At 40.4% G+C, this 26,141-nt stretch overlaps 1 protein-coding gene across 6 annotated transcripts in view; it reads left to right on the top strand.

Moving 5' to 3' along the window:
* The window catches only part of ank1b (ankyrin 1, erythrocytic b), a 107,242-nt gene extending 81,589 nt beyond the window's left edge, over nucleotides 1-25,653 (top strand). The window contains exons 22-45 of one of the 6 annotated variants that reach the window (XM_039779621.1): nucleotides 182-274; nucleotides 524-596; nucleotides 795-815; nucleotides 2,643-2,766; nucleotides 3,035-3,098; nucleotides 3,340-3,452; nucleotides 6,065-6,289; nucleotides 6,916-7,070; nucleotides 7,314-7,525; nucleotides 9,716-9,920; nucleotides 10,114-10,210; nucleotides 10,311-10,539; nucleotides 10,991-11,119; nucleotides 12,695-12,814; nucleotides 14,172-14,256; nucleotides 15,454-15,528; nucleotides 15,626-15,757; nucleotides 16,013-16,171; nucleotides 16,939-17,010; nucleotides 22,348-23,005; nucleotides 23,134-23,269; nucleotides 23,775-23,846; nucleotides 24,617-24,711; nucleotides 24,946-25,653. In XM_039779621.1, the coding sequence (XP_039635555.1) occupies nucleotides 182-274; nucleotides 524-596; nucleotides 795-815; nucleotides 2,643-2,766; nucleotides 3,035-3,098; nucleotides 3,340-3,452; nucleotides 6,065-6,289; nucleotides 6,916-7,070; nucleotides 7,314-7,525; nucleotides 9,716-9,920; nucleotides 10,114-10,210; nucleotides 10,311-10,539; nucleotides 10,991-11,119; nucleotides 12,695-12,814; nucleotides 14,172-14,256; nucleotides 15,454-15,528; nucleotides 15,626-15,757; nucleotides 16,013-16,171; nucleotides 16,939-17,010; nucleotides 22,348-23,005; nucleotides 23,134-23,269; nucleotides 23,775-23,846; nucleotides 24,617-24,685 (3,318 nt within the window). In that variant the 3' untranslated portion in view covers nucleotides 24,686-24,711; nucleotides 24,946-25,653. The remainder of the gene's footprint in view (nucleotides 1-181; nucleotides 275-523; nucleotides 597-794; nucleotides 816-2,642; nucleotides 2,767-3,034; nucleotides 3,099-3,339; nucleotides 3,453-6,064; nucleotides 6,290-6,915; nucleotides 7,071-7,313; nucleotides 7,526-9,715; nucleotides 9,921-10,113; nucleotides 10,211-10,310; nucleotides 10,540-10,990; nucleotides 11,120-12,694; nucleotides 12,815-14,171; nucleotides 14,257-15,453; nucleotides 15,529-15,625; nucleotides 15,758-16,012; nucleotides 16,172-16,938; nucleotides 17,011-22,347; nucleotides 23,006-23,133; nucleotides 23,270-23,774; nucleotides 23,847-24,616; nucleotides 24,712-24,945) is intronic. The other 5 variants (XM_039779623.1, XM_039779624.1, XM_039779622.1 and 2 more) reach the window with 5 other exon arrangements.
* Nucleotides 25,654-26,141: the final 488 nt, after the last annotated feature.

The raw sequence follows: 26,141 nt of genomic DNA, 5'->3' as shown, positions 1-26,141 counted from the left end.
CTGACAATTGCCAATGGCTGTCAATATACTGTACTGTAATGTCACTCGACTGTAATACTGCCTTCAAGTGTATGAAAATGTGCTTTTTTTCTTTCTATAGAAAAGAATGACATGCTTTTAAACAAAGTTAAAAAAATGTAGGAAATATTTTATGTGATGTTTCTCATCTTTCTCTGTACAGAATGGGACCTCTCCCCTGGGTATTGCTAAGCGGCTGGGTTACATCTCTGTCATTGATGTGCTCAAACTGGTTACCGAGGAGTCCGTCTCCGCAGTAAGCAACACATCATGCATGGTTCACATGGTTACACCAGTATGCAAAGAAGTAGCCTTGACATACCATGACTCAGTTGTTCAATCAAAGAGTTGTCTTCTTTTGATCAGATTCAGCTCCCTCATCGGCTTGCAAAAGTAATTCAGCATTTCCTATCTATTCTCCTCTCTTTCCTTCCCATTTCACTCCCTCCTCTGCCCTTCCGTCTCCCTCTCTCTTTTGCAACCTCCTTCTGTCTGCTGCACACAGATCACTACAGAGAAGCACCGGATGAGTTTCCCTGAGACAGTAGATGAGATTTTGGATGTTTCAGAAGATGAAGGTGGGCTATTCGACTTAATTATTATGTTATGTTATCAACTGTACACTTAATATGATATGATAATTAATTTTCAGCTCTAATTCGCTATTTTGGTAGAAGAAGACTGTATGGGAGGTACACTGACACATCAAAGTACCACCATGAATTTAAACATGTATATAACTTGTTTGTAACACTCCTTTTCCATTTGTTTTGTAGGGGTTGCCCAGCTAACTTTAGGTAGGATTGTGTCTGTATCTCTGGCTTGGTGGCTAGTGAACTTGTGCCTTCATTGCAATTCTCATTTTCTCTGTGTGTCACTAATTGTCTTTTTAATCAGTTCCTCTGACTCTGATCTCAACTCCAGCCCTGTTTGCTCTTCTCGATCTTTATCTTATCAATCCTTATCTTCTCTATCTTTATTCTCCCCTACTCTCCCTCTGGCTCCAAGATTTATTGGATTGTGTCTGTTTTTCATCAGCATGTAGTCATGGCATTTTTCTCTTTTACCAGCATTCAATGCACATCTGTTCGTGGACTCATTATTGACAGAACTTTAGTATTCTGCATTTATAAGACAAACAGCTCTTCTCTAATCCAGACAATGTGCTTCTTTTACAACCCAATTGATCAGTAAGCTAAATTAAACACATGCTATGCCCCAGTTGGGACACTCACAGTTGCTGCTTATACAGTCGTCTTTGTGTTTTAAAAAATGTATTCAAATCAGTGTAATATTTTACAACTAATTTTGAAAGCAATTTTTTTATACATAAGCTTAATTTTTTTCTTGTTGTACTTGTTTAATTGTATTGCTTTTTCTTCTTTAAAGTGCTCATATTATGCTTTTTGGCTTTTTCCCTTTCCTTTATCGTGTTATATATCTTTTTTGTGCATGTTATAGGTTTACCATCTCCAACAGAAAACACTGTTCACAAACTGCTCCAAACAGCTCTATTGTAGTCCAGCCTTTACTTCCGTGACGAACGTGCGTCACTTTGTAACACACGTTATAATGCTCGCCTAGCTGCTAGCTTGGCACTCCCTCATACTCTGCAACTGACTAGCTAGCAGTGCTTACTGCACATGTGCGACTCCCAACAAAGATGGAATAGAAGTGTGATGCCTCACTCTGTAGCTAAAACAGAGAGCTCAACACACAAGAGTGGAGTGAAAAAAGGAGCTGCAGCAATGTGCAGTACCACAAAAATATGGTGTTTTTTGAAAATTAAACCATGTAAACCAATTCTGATTTAACCTCTAAATACAGTTATGAACTTGAAAATGAGCATAATATGAGCACCTTAACATTTTCGGTTTGTTTACCTGTACAGCTTGTACTAATGAATGTTTAATTGTCTGTGACCAACTCTGTTTTGTGAAGCGGTTTATCATTTACTATTGTTGTTTTGATCATTATTTCAATATCATTCCTCCTTAATAATTGAGGTATTTTCTTCTACACAGAAACAACCATCACCACATGTGATTTCATCTGTAATGGGCATGCTCACAAAAAAAGCTGTCACCAGATGCCTTGCAGTTTGCCGTCCATGCAGTGTCCAAAACTGTGTTAATATTCACTGTCTCACCAATCCCCTTCTTTCACACATTTGGTTTCCATTGGCTCTGGTTGTTGTTAGTTTAACTCCATTGCTTAGAGATTTGAGATTGCTTTGTTGCCATTCTTCTGTGGTTTTCATAAAGGGATGGGAAGGATGGTGGTGTAACAATCACCACTATTGTCTATTGGGGAATTAAATCAAGTGACATTATTTGGATTCAAGTGAAAAGACCTCATAGAAAAATGAAAAAAAGTAAAAATGCATTGGGGGAAAAGGGTGAATTCCATTGGCAGATTTAATTAAGAAACTCACATTGTACGACTGAGTGGAATAACTTGAGAGTTGAGATCAGCACCATTTTGCCCTGTATTCCCCTGGTCTCGTCCTTTTCTCTCTTAATTCTTTATGTGCAACCTGTTCTTTTCCAGTTTTCGTTTTTTTTTTCCCACTTTCCCCACTTTGCTCCTTTTCCACCTTTCTTACTTCTCCATTTTTCACACAGGAGACGAGTTGCTCGGGATGGACGGGGCACGCTATTTGAAGCTTGATGACTTCAAGGACCAGGACGATGACTTCCTCTCCCCAAAGAAAACCCTTAGAGACTTTGAGGGTGGCATGGGTACCACGTAAGTCATTGTGTACTCACATTTCTGCATTTGTGCTGCAGTAAATTAGTAAAACTGAGTTTTGTACTGGTTTAGGGTTATTTTCAAGAATATCTAAACATAACAGATGTCCCAAATTGGGATTGAGTGAGTTACTGAATGGCTTGCATGGATCTTTTACAGTATCTCTATCTTAAATTATGAGAAGGATCAGATAAAATAATTTTCTTTTGCAGAATAATAGTCAGCTGTTTCTTGTCTTACATTATTCTCACTTCCTCTCCTGTAGGCCATATTCTCCTGCCATTCCCAGGATCCCTTGTGTGTCCCCAGAGACTGTACTGCTGGATCAGGTAGGCTTGGCTCATGACGTTTAGAGGGCGCATCACATTTTGTAAACATTTGTTTGATCCAATTAAAGACAAATATTAATTTGTGAAACGTTTATTTTTAACTCCTCTTTTGGTTTCTGATTTTCTCCGTCTCTTCTATTAGATTGTCTCTTTTTCTGGTTTCTTCTCTGCCTGTTTCTGTTTGTCACTCTTTTTTCTCACTTTCTCTAATGTGCTTTTTTTTCTCCCTCTCTGACCTCAGCACACGCCTATCCCCCTGCCAAAGGAGTATGATGAAGACTCTCTTATCCCGAGCAGCCCGGCCACGGAGACTTCAGACAACGTTAGCCCTGTGGCTAGCCCTATTCACACTGGGTCAGCTAATAAAACAATTTGCTGCATGTTAATCCTCATTTTATTGAATTACGTCATTGATTGATGGTGCTTGCCAGGCTCATCATAAATAAGGGATTTGGGCAAATTCAATGAGATTACCAGTATATACCACAAATAAAAGTACAACATACATGCAAGGGTAAGGAAGATGGAATAAGGTTGAAGGTTTCTTTATTAGTACCCAAGTGTAAATTTGTTGTGGAGACGAGAGATTCAGCATTCCAGTTAAGACATCACAGCAAAACAGATTTACAGGACAAATACATCAAAACAGGTATCATCACAGTATCAAAAATAGTCTAAAGTATAAATATTCCTACGAAACTCATGACAGAGTGCTTCTACACACACACCACACACACACACACACACACACTCACTCACTCAACCACTCACTCAAAGGCTTAAAGTGCCATGCATGGATGGAGTACATCATCTCCTGCTAGCCTTGTTTAGAAGTGCAATGGCTGCAGGTAAAAAAGTATTTCTGTATCATTTTGTTCTCTCCCTAGGGGCCACAATCCGATGGCTGGAGCAAAGGAGCTGGTATTCGCTATGTAAGGGATAGCGCATTCCTTCGCCCCAGCTGTCAGAAATAAAGGGGAAAATATGTGATTATCAGTCAAAGAATACTCTGAATTTAGAATTTAGACTCACATGTATAGTATGTGAGGGACAGGGGCCTCATTGGGGGAATTAGACAATCTTGAAAAGTCTTGATGTTATTAAACTAGTGTAGTGGCTGTTGAAAATGTGCCTATTTGGAACTGGCCGATTGCTTGGCCTGTGGTATTGCTGCTTGTAGAATTCATCAATACCAAATTGTACCCCCAAATTACAGAATGACCCCAAACCACTTAATATGCAACTCCCTGTTTACCCTACTACTAACTTATTATGCCCGTTATGAGTGCTAATCAGCACATATCTGCGTTCATCAACCACCAGAAACGGACTGTTTGTGTGTGTGTGTGTGTTCACGCGCGCGCGCAGAGAGAGAGAGAGAGACGGTGTTGTCTTGTGTCGTATGATTGATAACGAATTTAACATTTCAGCAGGTGTTAACTTCCATACAGGTTTAGTGGCTTAACGGTGAAGTAGGGGATTTGATTCGCGGTGGTATGGCGACGATAATGTGTCTGCCCAGTTCAGCTCTGAGATTGTCTCGCATTGCACAGCGCTGTGAAGGAATAATCTCCGAGATTACGTTATGTTCTGCCTGTTCTGTTCGTCACAGCAACTTAATACCATATAGTGTCTGGGTTTTGTTTGATATTTAGTGTTGGCAAATGGCTTTTTGTTGAGTTTCCTCTCAGTGAAAACATAGCCATGGAAAAGCGTAGCGCCTTTTTTTCACCAACCTTATTCCACATAACAGTCGCAATGTTCCTTTCAGCTATCTGCTCGTGCTCCAGGAAAGTGAAGAAGAGTTCTTCCTCCTGGTCCTGCGCTGTGTGCAGTGTGAGAGTGGGAGTGGCCAGCGGCTAGAGCGGCAAAAGCCAATGTGTGCTTCTTTTACGATATATATTTAACGATATCTTTTGCATTTCTGTACTGCACTTACTCGTGCCCGTAGCAAGACACCTGCCAAGTTTGAAATCCATCGGACTAACGGTTCGAGAGATATGCGCAAAACACACAGAAAGACAGACGTTCCTGCAATTTATAGATAGATAATATTTGCTGTGTTAGTCGTGACAAAACGCAGATTTCTGTAGTGTGAAGGCATATTCACAAACTCCACAACTGAGAATGCTGCACTTTGCAGATTCGGCCAGTTCCAGATTATGATCACTGATCATCGCTGGTGTCGTGACATCCCTGAAGCTGAACCACAGATACACAGATACAGAACACCCAACCCTCTACAATGCTGGCAAATGTCAAAAAAATTATTACACATATAGCTCTGTTTTCTATTAAATTGAACTCAGGATTTAAACTGTAAATGGCTTGATACATAAATGATACAAGTTGGTCAGTTGAGGATCATAAACTATTTTAACTGTCCATGTGTTTACACTTTGTTTATATTGTTAATGCATAAAACCCATGTAATTACGGTATTTTACTGTTAGTAGTACAACATTTATATAGCAGCAGTTTGCCTAATCGTAATTTATGCACAGCACAATGAGTCAGCATTTTAAAAGCAGAATATAAAGTGAGGGGATTGAACTCATGAGCGGAGAAGAGTCACCCTGACACACACACACACACTTGCATGAAGCTCCCTTAATGCAAGATCAAACAGCATGGGGCTCTTTTTAAAGTCTAATTATGTCATTCTTGCTGCACTTAGTGGCCACTCCAGATGGCCTGTCCTCCCCTGCCATATTAAGACAATCAAATGAAAAGGGCACCACATAGTGAATTGGTTCTCTACTTTATGAATCACTCTGAAACAGACAAAGACCAGATCAATTTCTGTTTCATTCAGTGGAAGAATTTTGCTTAGGAAAGCCCTGTATTGATTGTAACATTTTACATTGCTACTCTTCCTGTTTGTTTTTTTAATGCTAAATGCCTCTTGATCATGATAACATAAAGTTTAAAGATGATTAATTATCGTGTCACGGTTTGACCCTCAGCTTCCTGGTGAGTTTTATGGTGGATGCCCGAGGCGGCTCCATGCGAGGCAGCAGACACCACGGCCTGCGAGTTATCATTCCTCCTCGAACCTGCACCGCACCAACACGCATTACCTGCCGTCTGGTTAAACCTCAGAAACTGACCACACCTCCTCCGCTGGTGGAGGGGGAGGGGCTTGCTAGCCGTATCATCTCCCTAGGGCCATCAAGTATGCAGTTCCTTGGGTCAGTCAACTTTGTACTTGGTTTATTTACTGTATTTTGCCAACTTTATGGTCTTCACTTAAAAAATTACTTTTGTGTTTTTGTGTGTTAGCCCATATGTGCATTTATGTTTGTAGCATCTGGCAGTAACTGCAAATCATATTTATGTTTTGGTGGGTAATATAGGAATCAGAATGTTTGTACAACATTTTCTGTGTGATTTGTACTTGTTTTGTTTGCTGCAATTTTCAGTTTCATTACATTGTCAGCTTAAACAGAAGAACTAGGAGTAAGAATGGCTTGCACTGGATTTATATAAGATAATGACAATAATGTGCTATATTTTGTGTCATTTGAAAATAAATTATACCATGTTATGCCATCTAGTGGACAGTAATAGGTCTGTTTTATATCAGGGCAATTCTGTAAATCATGGTATAATCCCAGCAACAATATTGGTACAGAACAAAATATTTTTAGTTTTTTCTAATAAGGTTACAAAATCTGTTTTTTTTATATCACAACCCTCATTTTGTTTTGTTTTCAAACTAAATCACGATGCTCCGTGTTTTGAATAAAAGAAGATTAAAGAACCTATTTCTAATCCAGATTTTTATGAAGGTTTTTGGTTGTTTTTTTGTTTACAGGCCAGTAATAGTGGAAATCCCCCACTTTGCCTCACTGGGCCGAGGGGACCGAGAGCTTGTGGTCCTCCGCAGCGAAAATGGCTCAGTGTGGAAGGAACATCGCAATCGCTATGGTGACGAAGTGCTGGAAACTATTCTGAATGGCATGGATGAAGGTCAGTGTGATGGTAACGCATTTCAGTCTTAATCTTTATGTATGACCCTAGAGATACAGAGAGAAGATACTTTTTTATAGGAGAGTTGTCTAAGCATCGACGCAGAAGAGCATTTTTTTCCTCCCCTGGACATGTGTAGCTTGCATTCTTTTTATTCAACTCTCTTTATTGTTCCCTCTGTGTCTCTTTTTCTATTTCTGACCTTATTTCTCTATTTTCCTCTTCACTGCTTCTTGTGTGTAGACTTGGAGAGTCAAGACGAGCTGGAGAAGAAGAGAATCCGTCGGATCATCTCCACTGACTTCCCCCTCTACTTCGCTGTGGTCTCCCGCATTCAGCAGGAGAGCGATCTGATCGGTCCAGAGGGCGGTCGGTTGAACACTAAGCTGGTGCCCCATGTCGAGGCCATCTTCCCTGAGACGGCAGTCACCAAGAGAGTGAGACTGGGGCTGCAGGTAAGAAGGGGAGAGCTAACATGCAGTAGAGCATTATGCATGAGCAGGAACGATGAAGAGGGGAGGGAATTGCAGATTTAAAAACATGACATGACAGATCTTGTACATCTTTCATAATCGCCTGGGTGTTTTTATTTTGCTCGTACAACAGAGACAATCTGGTGTTTTTCAGAAATGAATGACTCTCAGTCTGTGACTCAATGGTCTATGCCAATGTGTTTGCTTGTGGCATTCCAGTTTTTGCTGCCTTCAGTCTCTTGGAGTTAAGACTCCAAGAGAAAATGCGTACTGTTGACTGCAGACAGATGCTTTATTCTCTTATTGCTGTGAACCTTGATGTTTGAAGGAAGTTCATGAATTGTTGTATGAGTATAACCATTTTTGATTCCATATCTTTTGATCCAGCGTTTTTTCCTATTTAGTGCAAATAGTGATCATGGTAAAAAAATGGAAATGTCATTTTCCTGCATAACATTTCTTACAGTATAGTCATTGGTTTCTATATATTTAATTACAGTAAACATTTGCTTTCGTTAATTTATCACAGTGAACAACAAATATGCTTTTGCTGAAACTGAACTAAAACCAACAGCTACCTCAAAGATATGAAGAAAATATTTAAAATCTAAAGCACTATGATATGCCTTAGAAACTAATCAGCAGTAATGTAAAATATGCATGGTTGTAGAAAAGGGCTAAAGTATTCAAAACACTGGTATGGTTCTTTTTGATGTGAAACATTAACCTCTACGTATTAGATACAGGTTATTTCATAGGTTTAAAGCCCCTAAAACTTGTTTTTAATTGTGAATAATGTATCTGTGACAATAAATATTCATGAGTACATCAGCAACAATGTTTATGTAAGAACGGAAGAGATTGGAGAGCTTCTTGGAACTTATATTAGTGATAAAAAGGCGATGGTCTTTGTTAGGGGGCATGAACAAATTCAATAGACATCAAGGAAGAAACCAAGGCACTCGTCTTTTAGAAAAATATATATAAAATGCCTTTAATGCATCTGGCACACTCTCAATAGAATAAGATACAAATAAAAAAAAATAAAAACGAAATCAGCTAGGTTTTTTCTATTTAGAGTTTAACAATAAAAAGCTGTCTTTTACTGTCAGTGCTGGCAATGTAAACAAGAACCACTCAACACGTTTTGATTTGAATGTTGCTAAACTCCACTTGGTGCATGGAAGTATGTGGCATCACCTTTTTCTAACTGCACCCCTCCTACTTCAAGCCATTGAGAAAAGCCAGGGAAAGAACAGAAATGCAGTAATCTCTCGTGTGAAATAACCAAAACTGTTCTAAATGACCCTGACTGAGAAACACAATTGTTTTTTTAGGGCCTTTAAAATACAAAATGACGTAAGGTTTTACAAAAAGACATTAACCTGCATATAGTTGCCAAGAACTAGACCTGAGGGAGTATTTCAACCTATCTTTCCATACTCCACCGTTTTGTAAATTAGCATTTGCAACACATGGTGTTTGTCCTGTCAAACAGGAGCTTTTAGCTTTTTAGTCACTCATCCAGACCTCTATAGACACACATGGGAACTTGGCACTCATGCTGACTGCCTCTTTTCACCCAACTCTTCCGCTTGGTTTAGTTCTTCATGGCAGAGAAATTATTAAAGGATTATGGGTTCACATTTCAGTTTTTTTTTTGGTCACTTCAGCATACATTGTTTACATTGTCTTGTCGAAGCACTGATTTGTCACAGCACTGATGTTATTTAAGGAAATTGCATGGGTCTGAGTTCTGCTTTGCCTTATGCTGCTCTGTTTATGTTTTCCTTTTATCCAGCCATTCATCACTCCTCAGTTGCCTGATTTAAGTTGTGAGCCACACTGACCGAGCTGATGCACTGATCTGAGTTGGGTCAGGTGTGAAATATGAATTGGTTGCATGTGTGAGTATGGCTGTGAGTTTGATGTTTCAGTCTATTGCACGTGTTGCTCTGTTTTCTTTCTGTACCCTCCCTTTAATTATATTCCCTGCCTATGTACTATTCTTTTGGCTCACCTATACTTACTGCATCATTTATATATTGTGTTTGTGCTTGAGCTTATTTTTCACATTATTTTATACACCAAGCCTTCTTCAACCTCATATCCTTTTAAACGGTCTGGCATCCTGCTTTTTAATAAGCTTTTCTCCCACCACCACCACCTCAGGCGCAGCCAATCCCTGATGAACTGCTGACTCGGCATCTTGGAAACCAAGCAACCTTCAGCCCAGTGGTTACCATCGAACCACGCCGACGCAAATTTCACCGTCCAATCGGGTTACGCATCCCTTTGCCACCATCCTGGCGGGAGAGTCCTCGGGATGCTGGGGAGGGGGACACCACCAGCTTGCGCCTCCTCTGCAGTGTCATTGGTAGGGCCCACTTTGAAGATAAACCAAAAGACAAGAAGTTTGCCAGTGTTCTCTGTAAAGTAATGACTTTTTGTATTGTTTTGTATTTATTGTTTTTCGATGTACTTATAATATGTGCTGCAAAAGGGTGTATGTAGGCATCTGTTACCTTGGATCTCAGGGCATGAATGACAATGCGGTTGTTGTGTCTCAGGTGGCACTGCACCAGCCCAGTGGGAGGACATCACCGGAACCACTAAGCTAATGTACGCCCACAACTGTGCCAACTTCACCACAAATGTTTCTGCGAGGTGAGCATCTCAGCGGTAATCAAAACAAATGCATTACCAGTCAGCTTTCCTTCCCTCCTCTCTTGCACACTTCTTATTTCTCTTCTCCTGCCTTGTCCAGATTCTGGCTGACAGACTGTCCACGCACGGCAGAGGCAGTGACCTTTGCCAATCTGCTGTACCGCGAGCTGATGTCTGTTCCATATATGGCCAAGTTTGTTATTTTTGCTAAGATGAATGAAGCACGTGAGGGACGCTTGCGTTGTTACTGCATGACAGATGACAAGATGGACAAAACACTGGAGCTGCATGAAAACTTCACCGAAGTGGCCCGCAGTCGTGACATTGAGGTCAGCATGGTGGCAAAGGAACATTTTGCAGAAGGGCAACCGCAAATATAGTTCCCAGACAGTGCATATAACCTTCATAACTACAACGTGACAAAGAAATTGATATGCACACTTTGAAGCAATTGGCTCTTGTTTCTAAAGAATAATTTATATAATATATATGCAATTGTGACTACACTAGAGTCATACTAAGGATATAGATTAGAAGATGCAATGCAAGAAAAGAGAAAGAAAGAAGGCTAACACCATTGCTGGCATTACTCTCAAAACCTCTCCATCTTGGGAGGCATGATCCTACAAGTAGAGCGTTCTCTGCAGTACAGAGGAGTAGGAGTTTGTGTCTCATGATATCGATCCACACCGACGTTTTACCAGGGTCAAATCTTTCTCATGCTCCATTGCTGTTCTGATTTATCTTCTCACCCTTACCATTTTGTGAAACTTTCCGCAGCTGATGGAGGGCATGCCGCTGCACTTGGAGTGTTCTGGAAACCTCGTGCCCATCAGAAAGGCCACCCAGCAGCCTCGCAGCTTCAGTTTCCAGGCCTTCAGAGATAACCGGCTGCCTGTCTCTGTCAAGGTCTGTCTCTATTTCGCTGTTCAAATGCCTGCTTTTCTATCACTCGCTACGTATTCATACAGTACTGTGGTTTTGTTGGTTCAGTTGTTTATATTCAGTGTGGTCAGGGGTCCTCTTACCGATTAGTCCGTTTCCCCCCGGAGCACCCACCTGCTGATGAACCAAAACCTGTTCATCCGGGTGGTTTTGTGTGCTTTTCACTGTCATTTCTATCAGGCAGTCTCGCAGTTTGTCTCACCATTAGCATGTAAAGATTTCGGTAACTGTACAGCGCTGTGATCTTATTCAGCAACACCGCACCAGAAAAGTAAAATGCACCTGACAAACAGTGAAACTAGAATACATAATCACATACTTTTCCTCAATCATTAAGTCTTATTTTAAGGTTAAGAAAACAAGAATAGATAATTAATATTGAGGATTTTTAATATATTGATACATGTATTGATCTGTGTATGTCTGTCAGTCAGTCCGTTCTTCTTTGTGGATGTCAAATCATGTTTGGCAAATCATTCTTTTTAAACAAATGTCAAGTTAAACAAATGTGTCCATGATGTGTGTGGTTACTTTTCTATTTCAATTGAATGTGTAATAACAAACACCTCCCTAGTATGTAATGGTGCACTGTTTTTTAAGCGTGTCCCCTTGGTTACAGATAATTCACCGTAAAAGTTGTCCTTCTTTCTGATCATAAAAGTTATTTTGTCGTCTTTTTTTACCTCCTGCATTGTATCGATGTTGTTGAAACCCCCTTTCTTGCACAGATAACTTCTGAGTCTGTTTTCACACTGTGTGTGCTTTGTCATGTCTTTTCATATCCGTTATCATATTCATGTAATTTATTGTGTTTACATCGGTTTGTTCATTTTATTTGATAATCTATATATTTGTCTATCAGTGTGCTTCTGTGTATGTGTGTCTGTCAGTGTGACACACACTACTGTTCAGTATCAGCTAGATGACTACTTTGATAAATATATTTTCCTTATGGTGTAGCCAAGCAACAAACAATTTACCTATCTACCTGTCGACTCTCTCGGGTAATTGTTTGCATGTCCTGTGACTCCCTCACTTTCTTTGCCTGCCTTCCTTCTTGCGGCCTTGCGTGTCTGTACGTGTCTGTCTCACTGTCTCTCTTTCTTTCTCTCATGGTCACTCTGTAACTGTCTGGTCTGACAGACGTCCAGGTAAAGTGTGCAGGTAAATCTCTCCCTCTCGCCTGCCTGTGGACTGCTTCCATCCCTGTTTCCCCCTGCTTCTCGTCCCATGTTACTGTGCCACATGTTCAAGGCATTGTGGAGGGATCTAATACCCGTTTTGATCTGTTTTTCTTCCTCCTCCTTCTCCTCCTCTCTCTTGCTCTGTTTCATTCTCTTCTTTTCTTACATGCTCTGTCTCCTCCCCTGTCCCTTTCTTTCACTTCGTTTCTTGCTCATTCTCTCTTTGCTTACTTCTTTTTTCACCCTTCTCTGTTCCATTCCTCCATCTGGTTTTGTCTTTTCCTTCATTTTCTCTGTCCATATCCTTCTTTCTTTCTTTCTCTTCTCCTCTTTGTCTGTCATTTCTCTATGTTAGGTCAGAGATAGCAACAAGGAGGCCGCTGGGTTTTTGTCCTTTCTGCGGAAGTGCACCAAGTACGAGGACACACAGCACGTACTGTGTAACCTGAACATAACCATGCCACCCTGCATCAAGGTAAGAACTTGCTTGCAAACACCTCCCAACAAGCATTCACTTCTTGAATTTCCCTAGACTTCCATCTGCTTGATAAGACAGAGGTTGTGACATTCTTTAAGTAAGTAGTAAGTTTTTCTGTAAGGTATAACACAATAACTACATTGGCTATAATATCTCACTTACCAAGTGTGATATCTGAGGTGGGATTTCTTCAGCCATTACTTCCACACCTAATTGGCTAGAGGACAGTAAGACCATACTGTATATTCTACTTATTACTAATGGAGAAACCCATTTGATAATGTGGCTTGTCCAATATTTGAAATGCTGAATATTATCATAGGTTGAAATTGTGTACAATATTAATCTATCTCTGATTTTAAATAAACTAAAGATTTTTTAGCAAAGTGAATGCCGGTACTACTGCATGTGTACAGTAAATTTTCAATTTAACAAAACAAACACAAGGTGATTGTTAATGTCAATTTCTGTCATTCAACAAATACCGTTATGCATGCAATTCAAATTATGTTTGGAGAAATAAATAATAAAACAGTATGCAGCACTGCTTTACCCATTCTCCCTTATTGGGGTGGTCCACCTAAATGAAAACAGATGGACTATTTTTGATTGTTAGACCCTTTCGATGAGTTTACAGTAGTTCCCAAGCATTTATTGCCTTGTTAGACTGCTTTAAACAGTCCTTCCAGAAAAACGCAGAGTTTTTTTGTGATTGTTGCGGGCAAAAATCCTTGATTATGCGGCACGTTTTCTTAAAAAATGCGATGGAATATGCGGGATATTTATGCAATTTTATGCAATGAAATTGCGGGAACTTGCAAAAAATGCGGGAACTTGCAAAAAATTTGATTTGATGAAAAAGAGAAGAAAAAGTGATTCCCCAACACCCTGCTTTTTAAACTTAATTTCCAAAAATAGTTTACAGATATTCAGTCATTGCAATAAGTAAACAAATAAGATACAAAAATATATACAAATAATATAATATTAAAGTAAAAATAAAAGTAATAGTCTAAACAGAGGGAAATAAAAGATACAAAAGAGACAGACTTTCAAAAATCGTTAATAATATAGACAGCAGGAGCACTTAAACAAAGAAATTTGAGTAGACATCAGATATTAAGATAGGTTTCTTATTGGATACCAACTTAAGAGACTCAAAGTACATGTCAAATTTATAGGTCAAATTCATAGATCAACCTCCAACACCTGCTTTTCGATGATGTTCACGTCGCGTAATTACGTCACTTCATAACGTTCCCATGGCAACAGGGGAAAATGTGCTGCATGAATGACACTTAAGACAATAATTATAATTAAATGATAATGTGATTTTGTTTTTGTTTTTTATTAGGTTGTTGGAAGTGAGGAGCGCAGGCGAACCTTAACCCCCCTCGCCCTGAGGGAGCGCTACAGTGCTCTGAACGAGCCTGGTGCGGGTGAGTCCTTCCCTGCCTGGCCTTCAGCCCTCTCCTGATTTATACACATTGGAGATGGGCACTGAATGTTGCACTGCCCCTTTACCCACAACCCTTTGCTTCCCACTCTGCCCTCTCTATTTTCCCCTACCTGTCTCGCGTGCACGCATGGCACAAAGACCAAGCCTTGAATGCAATGCACTGCTCTACAGTATGTCCCAGAGTTCTTTGCAGTGCAGTTAGAGGAAATCATATTGATTGTGTGACCAAAAGATGAGCAGCCGTCCCCAACTTTATCCAAAATGGCACCATGGCACATGGCAAATTAGTCTTTTCTGTGTTGAGTGTCCTGTTAGCTAGGACACTAGATGAATGACTTCTGTGATTGGTTTGCATGGCGCTAGTGTCTCCACTGCGATTTCCAATGGCATGGCTGCAGACACTGTTAGCATTAGCACTGTAGCTTAGCACTGGGAATGGGCAGGACCTCGCAGTGGAGCTAGACAGAGGAGCCCTTATATTGATTGGCCTGTGGTAAAAGAACGCAGTCAAGATGGCCATTCTGGTTGGTTTAAACGTTGCTGTTGGCGGGTGGTGGGTTGAAGAAGAAAGGCCTTTTCTGTCTATCACACAGCGCTGCTATATTGCACCTCAGTCCCTCTGAAATGGTTACTGAATGCTACTTTGATTGGTGGGACTAGTACCTGAATGAATCCCAAATTCTAACCTCCTCTGCCCATATGGTGTGTTAACCCTGAAGATTATTTGGACAAAACCCAAAGTTGTGGGTATTACTTATTTCCTTCAACAGAGCAATCCTTTTTGTCAAGGTAAGTATTGCTATTAACACATTTAATAGCAACTTAAGTCAATGTCAAGTCTTTAAGGACACAGAAGATTTATTGAAACAAAAAAGGACATTTTAAGAATCGAATAGCAACTCTCTGCAGTATTTGAGTCAATAACATACATTTGGATGGTCCAAAGTTGATATTATCTGTCCACTAAGTCCCAAATTATAGTAACTTGAATATCAACTCGGCTGTCCAAATAAATTGTGACTTAGACTTACTCTATTTACTTATTTATAAATCTTAATTAGTGTTAAAGTACAACCTCCTAAATTCAATAAATGTACACTTATTTGTCTTGTTGACACTGCTGGCATGGCATCTAGTTTTCTCTAATGTGGCTGTTTTTATCTTTTTTTCATTTTAGCCACAGTCAATGCCATGGAAAGAACTGAGATCAAGATCAACATCATATCTGAACAGCTGGGTTTGAGCTGGGCAGGTTAGTCATATAAAATAAAATAAACAACCTATGTATCTACGGTATCTGTCTGCTTTTGTACGTATCTTTATATCTACTTTGACTGTCCATTTGTTAGAGTTGGCACGGGAGCTTCAGTTTAGTGTGGACGACATCAACAGGATCCGTGTGGAGAATCCCAACTCCCTGCTGGACCAAAGCTCTGCCCTGCTCAACCTGTGGGCCAGCAGAGAAGGCAAAAGAGCCAAGAGTAAGTCCGACACTACTGTATATCGCTAATGTAATGTTAGCTACTTCAATACTGTAGTATTCATTTATCAGTACATACAAACTGCTGTAAGTCACAGATTTTCTGCTGGATTGTTTTTACTCAATGGCAGCACAAAGTGAATGCGCTCTGTGTTCCGATTTCTTGACTTCCCTGTCCTCATACACATTCTTACTTGTTGGTCTACATCTCTTTGTTTTCTGTCTCCTACTTCCCCTCCATGTGTTTCCCTCTCAGTGGAGAGCTTGTACACGGCTCTGAAAAACATTGACCGTGCAGACATTGTAACATCTCTAGAGGGTCAGGCTCCACAGCCAGTCCCCGGTTATCCAGAGGAGGGTGCCTGTCGACTAGGCAGCCGCGACTCCACCCTGCTGTCCCCCAGTGTCCTCAATGGTAAGACACCATGAACACATCAAACATCACACGAGACATGCAATATTCAAATCAGTAGCCATTCATATCAATGAACAGTGAATTACCCCACTACATTTAGACTGTAGACTGCTAACTCTTGTTTTTAGTCCCAACACCTTGTTAATTTAAAACTAATCTATCACCAAGATTAGATAATTTCACTTTTAATGAATGGAAATGATTACCCATTCAAGATATGTAAGAAGGCTTGGGTTCTTATTAAAGTTTTGATTATAAAATGAAATTAATACTCAGTATATTCATGGCGAGACTGATAATGATGATCTGTAACGATCAGAAATGGAAAGTTTAAAGAAATGTCCTGCTTAAGCAGAATTTGTAAGTAAAGTTAATCAGAGGCTCAGGTTCTTCAATTGCCAAGTACAGTTTTGGTGTACTAGGAATTTAAGGATTGAAATAATATGAAAAAACTACTGAATATTACAAGAATATTCAATATGAATATTTATTCACTAGAACAAATAACCTCTCCCATAGCTTAAAAATCACTGTGATTCCATTTCACAATTATGCCCCCAGGATTTATTTACTCAAACGCTTCATTTTGTAAACAAATGTATTGGTCACAACTGCTGATATAGTCAGCACTACGAAAAATCTGAGACAAAATTCTTCAGCTCACTAAGGTGAGCTGTTTACTCGTTTACTTTCCACCTCTGAAAACCTCCCTGCTTCCCTTGAGTCTGGGTAACAGCCATTTTACCTTGTTTCTGTTGCTCCACAAGAGGTCACGGACACAAGGCGACCGCGCCTAGTGCACAAGCCACGAGTTATTAGACCCCCGTTTTTCAGAAGGGGTAAGTTGAAAGGAACTCGGGCTGCATGGTGGTTTGCTGCTCATGACATGATGATGATGATGATGATGATGAATCTCAGATGATGTTTTTGAGGTCTGAGGAATGGTGTCATTCTCCCACCATGAACCCGGCCTTTTGCAGCATGCACTACCACCGCCTCACTGGGGCACAAGTCATTTATTTTCAGTTACAGTTTTTCACACCTCATACTTGAGCCCTAAACATGACAGTTCTTATTCTTCTTACTTCATATGAGAAACGAGGATAACTCCCTATTGCTATTACTGACAGGATTTTTAAATTAACTGAGATATTTAAAGGCCAGATAAGAAAAAACTCAATACATGGGTAGTTTCTGATTTTCAGTTAAGGGTGTTTATGATTGTTTGGATTACATGTGTATACGTGTGTCTGTGTTGAGTGTGTGCCCACATACATGCGTGTGTGTGTGTGTGTGTGTGCATACATCTGTGTCTGGGATGGATACACTAGTCAGAAATGGCACTAGTACACATGATAGTGTGCTTTGGGCCTTCATACCTTGTTTCTATCCCTCCCTATTTTCTTTCTGTCTATTTCTTTCTTTCTATTTTCTTTTCTTGAGAACAAGACAGAATTTTACTTCAGACTAAGCCTGATTGACAGCAGACATTGTAATGTAGCTGCAATGTTCTAGCGGTCTCGAAATTGTGTCTTTTGCTCAGGACAACCTCTCTCCGTCCTACTTTCAGTCTGTCTCTGAACCTATGACATGTCATATCTGCTGGCCAGCTGCCCTGCTCCTCCTCCTCCCCTCTCCTGCTCTTCCTCCTCACAGCTCTTCCTGTCCGACCTCTGACCTCATATGACCTCATGTTGACCTCTGGGCCTCCTCCTTCTCTTGTCATCTTGTTTTCCCGCGCTCCTCCCTCGTTCAGTCGAGCGGGGACCCTCTCCTCCTCTCTCAATCCAGCTCTGTGTCTGTACTACAGTTTGTGCATGTGCATGCCGCATGCTTTGCTGTTACAGTATCTGTTTGTGTGTGTGTGATAGTTTGTGTGTGAGCGTGTTTCAGACCTGGGCTGTAGTTAATTGTAGCTAAATTTGTTAGCATTCAGAGAAAGTCAAGAATATAACATTTAGTTTAGTTCAGCTGGCAAGGATTTTATATGAATGAATATTATATCTTGTTTTTGCAGTGTTTGAAATGCCTTGCAAGATAAATTATGCTCAGTTTAAAAAAATATCTTAAAATATATTTTAACCCAGGTCTACTCCAGACAATCTTTGTCTGGACATGTGAGTGAGGAGTTTCCTCTCAAACCAAATGAAGTTTGCTGTTTTTGATTCCGACATCTTTATGTGCATGGCATGCTTCTAATGTGTTTTCTTCACAGTGTAAAATATTTTCTCTGTTCATTTATTTTGTTTTTAATAAATTTTTTTTTTTCATTAACTGTAAAATAAATGGTGTGTTGTTAAATGCTATGGTGTAACACATGGTCAGCTGCTGCGTAGCACATAATGTTCAATGTACAATGTTGCTGTGACATGATGTCTTTTATTCATGGGCAAAATTACTAACTTTATAAATTATTCTTAGTGTTCGATAAATGGGACTCAGTATGGTCTTTATAGGACATTATACTTTGGGTCTAGTTTGGATACCTTTTTCTCTTAATATATATAGACTGTATATATATTATTTTACTCAAATTTTGAAATTAAAATCAATCTATATCCAGATATTTAATTCGATTTTTCGTAACCTATGTTTTGCCCAAGTCTGATGACGGACTAACATTGTCTGAATGTTATCTGCCAGCAGTGATATTTCTGTGAGGTGTGTTTAGGTGTATTTGATTATTTCTGTGCATTTGAGGCCCACCTGTGAGCCAAAAGTGCGTGTCCTCATCTATATGTTAATATGAGTGCAGTATTTTGTGTGTGTATATATGTGTGTGCCTGTACGGTGGTGACGTAAGTAGCGTGCTGTGCAGTTTGTTGCATTTGTTTTTGGTCTGTTTGTTTCTTGTGCCATGACAATTTCTGTGGAGTTTATTTGTGCTTCACTACATGCTGTGCCTTTGACACCTGTAGGTGTGTGTGTGTGTGTGTGTGTGTGTGTGTGTGTGTGTGTGTTTGTGTGTGTGTGTTTGTGTGTTTGTGTTAAAATAGCAGGAGGGAAGGGAAAGGCTAACCCAGATCCATCTAACTCATTCTAACTCTCATTCTAATTCTAACTCATTACCCCCCTGTTCACCTCATTCTGACGCCACATCTCATTATCCCGGCCCTGTACCATCCCAGAAACACACACATACTCACATTTAGTCCATTAATACGATATCTCAGAGATAATTGCTTATACAGTAAAGAGGTATTTCACCCTTTAATACATACTTTTTTAGTATGTATTAATGTGTTAGAGTTGTTATTGATTCCATTTTTTTAGTTACAAAAATTTGACTTGCTATGTGAATTTCATTATGGTAGACAGGTGCAGGTAAACACATCTGCATTTATTAATTTGACCTGGAAGCATTTAAAATCTGAGAATAGAAAATGCATGTTTGGGCAGGTCAGGTAAGGTAGATTCTGCTATATTGTTTCACTTATTCATTTTCTTCCCATAGCAGTGAATACACCATCGGTTATTTCTGCGTCGTGTCAGCTTTGCTAAAAAAAAATAAATAAATAACCAAACCTCTCTGAGGATCTAGTTGTTATGCTTAACTATAGGGTTAATCATGCACAGTATCCAGGTAGCGATACCTCTTCCTCTCTGATTCCACAGTTCTACATTACGGCAGTTTCCATACTGTAAATGCACTGATAGACATCTTTTTATAAAAGTCATAATTTCTTAGAGAGCATTCCTTAAGCCTAATCATATTAATTCACAACCATGATCAAAGTACAAAAAAATCTGTTCAAATAAATGAAAGTGTAAACTTTAGCGATAGTCGATGTACTACCTCAGAGTGACACCATAGTCATCAGACACATGAGCTCTAACTAATTGATTCGTACATACAAATTCCCTTTTCTCTGTCTTGGCCTGGTTAGGATAAGGACAACCAATACAATAGGGACGTTATACCTTGGGTTGCTCCTTTTAAGCCCCATCTCATCCACGCTACTATAAAGCCTGTGTTTAGTTTCAGATGTTTGTGGTTTTAACCTATGAGCTTGATACACAAGGTGATATCACACCTTGCTGTTCATTGAAAATGTTGCACTCCAAAGTGGATTTGGGCTCTAAAGCAGAACAGTGTGAACGCATCCTAACTCTGATTTTGGGTGAAGTACTCCTTTACTGATCAATTTTACCTGATTTCATTCATCTGAACTCATTGATGCAACAATTTATGAAATTTTTTTACTTAAGAGTAATCATGCAATCCCCAATCCAAACCGGTCACAGTTACAAAACTGTGAGAGTATTACTGTCTTCAAATATCACCAAAGAACACACATAGATTATAAGTATATTAGTTGAAATACTGAATACGTAAATTTACTTTTAATAGTTAGACATTTAACCATGTTAAACTTTGATAGTAGATAATGAATACAAATTCCACTGAATCAAAGCATTAAAAGTGAACAAAAGAAATAAAAAAATGTTGTGGAAAGACATATTGCATATCTTAAGAACGTATCAAAAGACTACCTAACCTAAATGACATTCAAACTCAGATAACAAAGCTGTTGTTATACTGCATACACTATAAATCAAAAATAAAAGTATTATTTTTGATGTGAATGTCAATTATATTATAATATAATGATTACACACATATTTGTTTTGCCCTGAAATTAATAGAAAAATATTTTTTTTAAATGATCACTGAATATAATGTGCCTTTGTGTACTTTGCTAGTGTTGTTGCAATGATTGACGTCTCGATAATGGATTCAAAGTAGAACAAAAATGTATTGTCATTATGTTTATACATTGCTTACTATATAAAGTGTAATTCTAGATTTAATGATATAAAGGTTGTTTGACTATTGTTTGTTAGCCGAATAATGTAGTTTATTTAATTACAAACAATTAAGTCCCGTCAGTTTAGAATGAAATGTAATAATGTAAACTGACGTCATTAACAGGCAAAATCAATTACAAAAAAACTTTTCAAAGATTAAAGGTCTGTCTAATGTATGTATATGTTTTAAGAGTGTGTTTGTGTGTTTGTGTGTGTGTGTGTGTGCGTGCGTGCGTGCATTCGTGTGTGCGCAACGACCTTTATTTGGATGCTTGGGATGCAGACACACATAAATGCATGACTCTGATAATGCAAGAGCAACAGTAACTTGCATTTTCCTCTGCAGAATCTGCAAGATGCTGCTGACTCCCAATCAGGAAGGTGGGACAAGGGTTGGAACGATAATTTTGTTACAGCTTTGGTATTTGTGTCACAGCTGCTGGGATATCGTTTTGTCACTCCTAACAAACTACAGCACCCAGCCTCTGCCTTGACTGGTCAACACCAACAGTTATCTAAAGCAAAAAAAATTTAAAAAATTATTTAAAAATGATCTAAATGCATATTTGTGATGGCCAGATTTCAAATGTGCAGCACTTCTTTAAATATTGTAATTTCATTATTGGCTGTATGTAAATGCAACAGCTTTTGTGGACATTTTTGCCAATCAGCCTCTTTATGAACTCCAGTTTCAATCAGGATACTAAAATCCAATCGGAATACTTTTCACAGATGGTACTAATGATACAGTTATATCGTGCCAACCCCAAAATCAGTATGCTGGATAAATCTAGACTCACCTTGTGTCCCTTATCAAGGAACACAGTGTATGTTCTGCAGATTCACTTTCTTACACGGTAGCAGAGCCTTGCACCATTCACCTCATAGATAATGGGTGATACACCAAACCCCGTTGACCCTCACCTCACTCTTATTGCTGTGTCCCAATGACAATAACCTAAAGTGCTTGGGTCAAACCCACAAACATCAACCATCAGACAAAACAACATCAGAAAGAAAAAGGTAGCTGATTTCAGAGTGAAAGACCAGTATTGTTCTTGTGCTCTACCTTTCAAACTGAAAGTAGTACAAAACATTCTGCCTGGGATTTATTGGAGTCAGATTGCTGGTTCAATATATCTTGCTTCTCACACTTGAATGAAATGGATTGAAGGATATCTCAATCCTAAATTAGTGGCTTTATAAAGACGGACTCTAGTCTCTTTGTTGGTATATTGGGACAGGGCTGAGCCCCACTGTTTCCTCATGGGATGGAGAAACAGTCGATCCACCACCTCCCCATCCTCCCCCTGGCTATGCCTGTGTGGTGTTAGTCTTTCTCTTGTCTCGCCCCTGTCTTCCCTCAGGTTATGGGCTGGTGCAGGACGAGCTGCTGTCCCCGGCCTCCATGCAGTACAGTTTGCCCTCCCCGCTGGGCGCAGAGCCCTACTGGCAGGAAGTCTCCAGCCTCGAGTGTGCCCCCATCGCCACCACCGAGGAAGACACATTAATGGAGATGTCGGACGTTCAGGTGTGGCCAGCAGGGGTCAGCCCCTCGTTGGTCACAGTGGAGGACTCGTCACTAGAGGGCAGCAGTCGGGCTGACGACTCCGAGGGCGCCACGCTCTCCCTTCCCTGCAGCTTGGGTCGCCCGGGCAGTACAGCCAGTGGGGCCAGTGGCTCCATCATGGAGCTGGAGGAGGAGGAGGATGAGGAAGAAGGGGAGGTTGAGGAGGAGGAGGCGCCACAGGAGCCAGCAACTGTACTGGCAGAATGGGACAGGGTGAGGGCCAGTGGCGCCGTTCCTAAGGTCAACCTAAACGGCCAGCTGGGAGGTCAGAGGTTGGATGGGAGGAGAGGGGAGGTCCTCGCAGCAGGAGGAGGAACACAAGGAGGAGGTGGAGGTGGAGGTGTAGGGTTGGGTTCAGTGGAAGGGATTTCTGTTGTTGCAGGCCAGCAGGTGTATGCCCAGCGGTGTGAGGTGTCGGGACTGAGTCGGGCTTCGGAGCATAATGGCGACAACCGGTACGTCGGCTATAACTGTAGTCAAACTGACTACATTGTTTGTTGTTTTCCACTGTCTGTACTCAAAATGGTAACATATCTTTCTTTTTCTCTCTCTCCTTCTGCTTTATTTGCATTTTGCTCTCCAGGGTGGTGGGAGGCGGAGCATTTCAACCCTACTTACCGGACAAGGACTCCCTGCAGGGCTGGGTGGGCTCGGTGTCATCAGGACGTGACGGCAGAATGCGAGGCTTGCGCGTGGCCCAGGAGGCTCTGCTGACTCCGGTGTGTGACACGGGTTACTCTCATGTGCTGCGTGGGCGCCTCCTGCAGGGCACGCAACCCTTTGACAAGGGGCTGGGCTTCTCTCACCAGGAGGCGGGCCAACGTGCTTGGGAACAGGAGCAGAGCCGGGGCCAGGTCAGGTTGCCGACCACCCGCTGCTTCCTGCGCCTGGAGGGGGAACATCTTTGTCCATCCTTTACATTTTTTTTTTTTTATTATCTGATTCAATAACACATTCAGTGTGATTCTTTTTTTGCTCACTACCATCAACAAATTTAGTCTCACTTAAGAACTCAACAAGCATCAAAATCGATTATTTTGATGAAGTCACAGAATGCAACCAGAATTGCGTATGTGTTGTGTGGTGCAACACATTGGGGAATATCTGCCATGTCCAATACTTTTTGGTTTTGTTTCACATTTCTGATTGCGAAAAAAATTTTGCCGTGCAAATATGAGTACTATGAATTGCTGTTCACATGTAAATTGTGTTATTCTTGCACAGAGAGAGGAGAAAGAAGACTATGCTGCTGAGGCGCAGTTTGTTGATGAACACGGACGCGTGCTTGCCAGAAAGGTGAGTCAGTTGTGTTTTCATTATTTACAGTGAGTCATATTCACACATGAACACTGTCACCCCAAGCAGATTACTGTGAATTAGTCACATAGCCTGGCACAAAGGGTGGGAAATAAAAGGTGCAGTAGGTAAGACTTATAAAACTAACTTTCTGTCATATTTGCTGAAACTGACCCTATGTTCCAGTAGAACTACATGAAGCAGGTAATTAAAAAAAAAAATCCAGCTCCTATGGCACCACCTACAGCCTGTAGTGCGATTTGCAAAAATCCACGCATTCATTCTCCCTTGTGGGGGGAGGGGCTTAGGAGACTGTTTTGGGATTTAGAGGAAAGGGGAGAGGGACTGAGAAGTTGGAGATGTAAAAATTTTTTGGGTCCTGGATCTTCACAGTCCTACCTACAGCACCTTTAACAGTAGCCACTAGACAAATGTTGGTTAAAAGCATTTTGTCCCCATCAGCAGATTTGACTACAGACCCACAATGATTCTGAGTCAATGATAATTTGGATTCTAAAAATTCAGAAATTAGACATCCATATATTAAAAACTGCAAAACATAGTTGTACAAAATGAGTGTTTGTAGAAAAGTGAGACATTGCCATCATCATTGTCATCATTTGTTGTTGGTATTTTGGGACTGCAGCGAGCCACAGTGGCTGGCCGGCGGACAGACACGTTAGTTTTCTGCTCTGATAACATGTAGAGGCTTCAGTAGTTAACTGGTCCAAGTGTTTTTTCCTTCCCTCCTCCCTCCCTCCTTGCTCCAGGTGAGGTTGGATGTGAAAAGGGGCGCTCAGTCAGCGCAGCGCACCAGTCTGCGGAGAGTTAAACACTGAAATACACATACTACCCAGTCCTCCAGGTACGGGACACACAACAAGCACTTGTGCATCCCAGTGCTTGGATAGAAGCCTGTATGACAACATATTGGACTCTGTTAGAGCTCAATAGTCTCTCACACGCTGTTCTTTTTCATTTATGTTCAAAATTAGAACCCCAGATTTGGCATTCAGTACACTTTGATAATAGTTTTTGGAAGGCCAAATTAATTTTGCCTGTGTCTTGTGTGTAAATGGTGTCTGTCTCTGTTTTTTAGGACCAGAAAGCCACTGCCAAATCATCCTCCACAAAAACACAACCAGACCGCAGAAGAAAATGAGCAAGGGGAGAAGAGGAAGAGTAAGACAAAGACTAAGAAGTGCAAACTACAAAATGACAAACACAGAATCATCCTCAATGTGTGACCATGGAGCACCACAAATGAAAAGAGACAGTGGGAAAAAAAGAGGAGTTCAAGTTGTAGTTTTATAACATTTGTAAAGAAAAATATCAACTAGACTAAGGCATGAATCTTCTTCTCTTTTTTTTTTACAAAAAAAACATAAATGTCAGTAAAACAACTAAGAAAAAAACGTGCTTCCTGTGAACTGTAATCGCATGATGACTGCTGGTGCATGCCCTCTGACCTTTTGAACTGTCATTATCTACAAACTGAAGGGGTACAAGGTAGGGGCTGGCCCACGCTTGGGCCGCAGGCCATTTTAAGGACCTTATTCCCCCCAACTGGAGTGGTTTGTGTTTGCAAGTTGAGTCAATAACACTACAGCCCAAAAAAAAAAAAAAAAGGTCCCGCAGTGGATGGTTTCTGTATACAGCTAAGCTTCTGCTGAGTCTACCCATGCTTCTTTCACTGGACCCTTTCCCTTATTATTCTCAATGTGATATATGCACTCTATGCTTCGTGGACATGTGTCAGTGTGTGTATGTGTGCGTATGTGTGCGTGTATTCTTCTCTGACATGTGTTTGTTGTCAAGCTTGCTAGCCAAAAAAAAAAAAAAGAAAGGTCTGGTTTTGCGTTGCTGACGTCTTTTTCCTTTTGTGGATGAAGCTTGTTTCGTGTTTTTGGTTTCTTCGGAAACCTATGCACCTGGGTTTGGAAGTATTGTCTAACCATGGTAGGGAACTGAATCTCTTTCACCCTTTGTGTTTTCTTTGGAAAAAGGGGGTTGGTTGCTCGATTGTATTGTGCAGCAGCTCCACAACACAAAGATTGACGTTTTCCTTCCTAGTGACTTTTTCTACCTTCTTCCGTCATTTCTCCCAGTAGCGCGCGTCATCTTGATTCACAATCTTTATCAGTAGCCTCAGTCAATATGCAGTAAAATCACAGGCCTCATCAGCATTATAGCTCCTCCATCTAATGCTAAAACGTTGTGTGTGCTCCCCCTCTTTATCTGTTTGCAAAGGCTGTAGCACCTCACTGTCGTCATTTGAAACAAAGCGAATGGAAA

The sequence above is a fragment of the Perca fluviatilis genome, chromosome 17 (genome assembly GCF_010015445.1).
Source record: "Perca fluviatilis chromosome 17, GENO_Pfluv_1.0, whole genome shotgun sequence".
NCBI classification, from domain to species: domain Eukaryota; kingdom Metazoa; phylum Chordata; class Actinopteri; order Perciformes; family Percidae; genus Perca; species Perca fluviatilis.
Note: the sequence above shows the minus strand (reverse complement) of the source record. Positions and strands in the feature narration are given on the sequence as shown.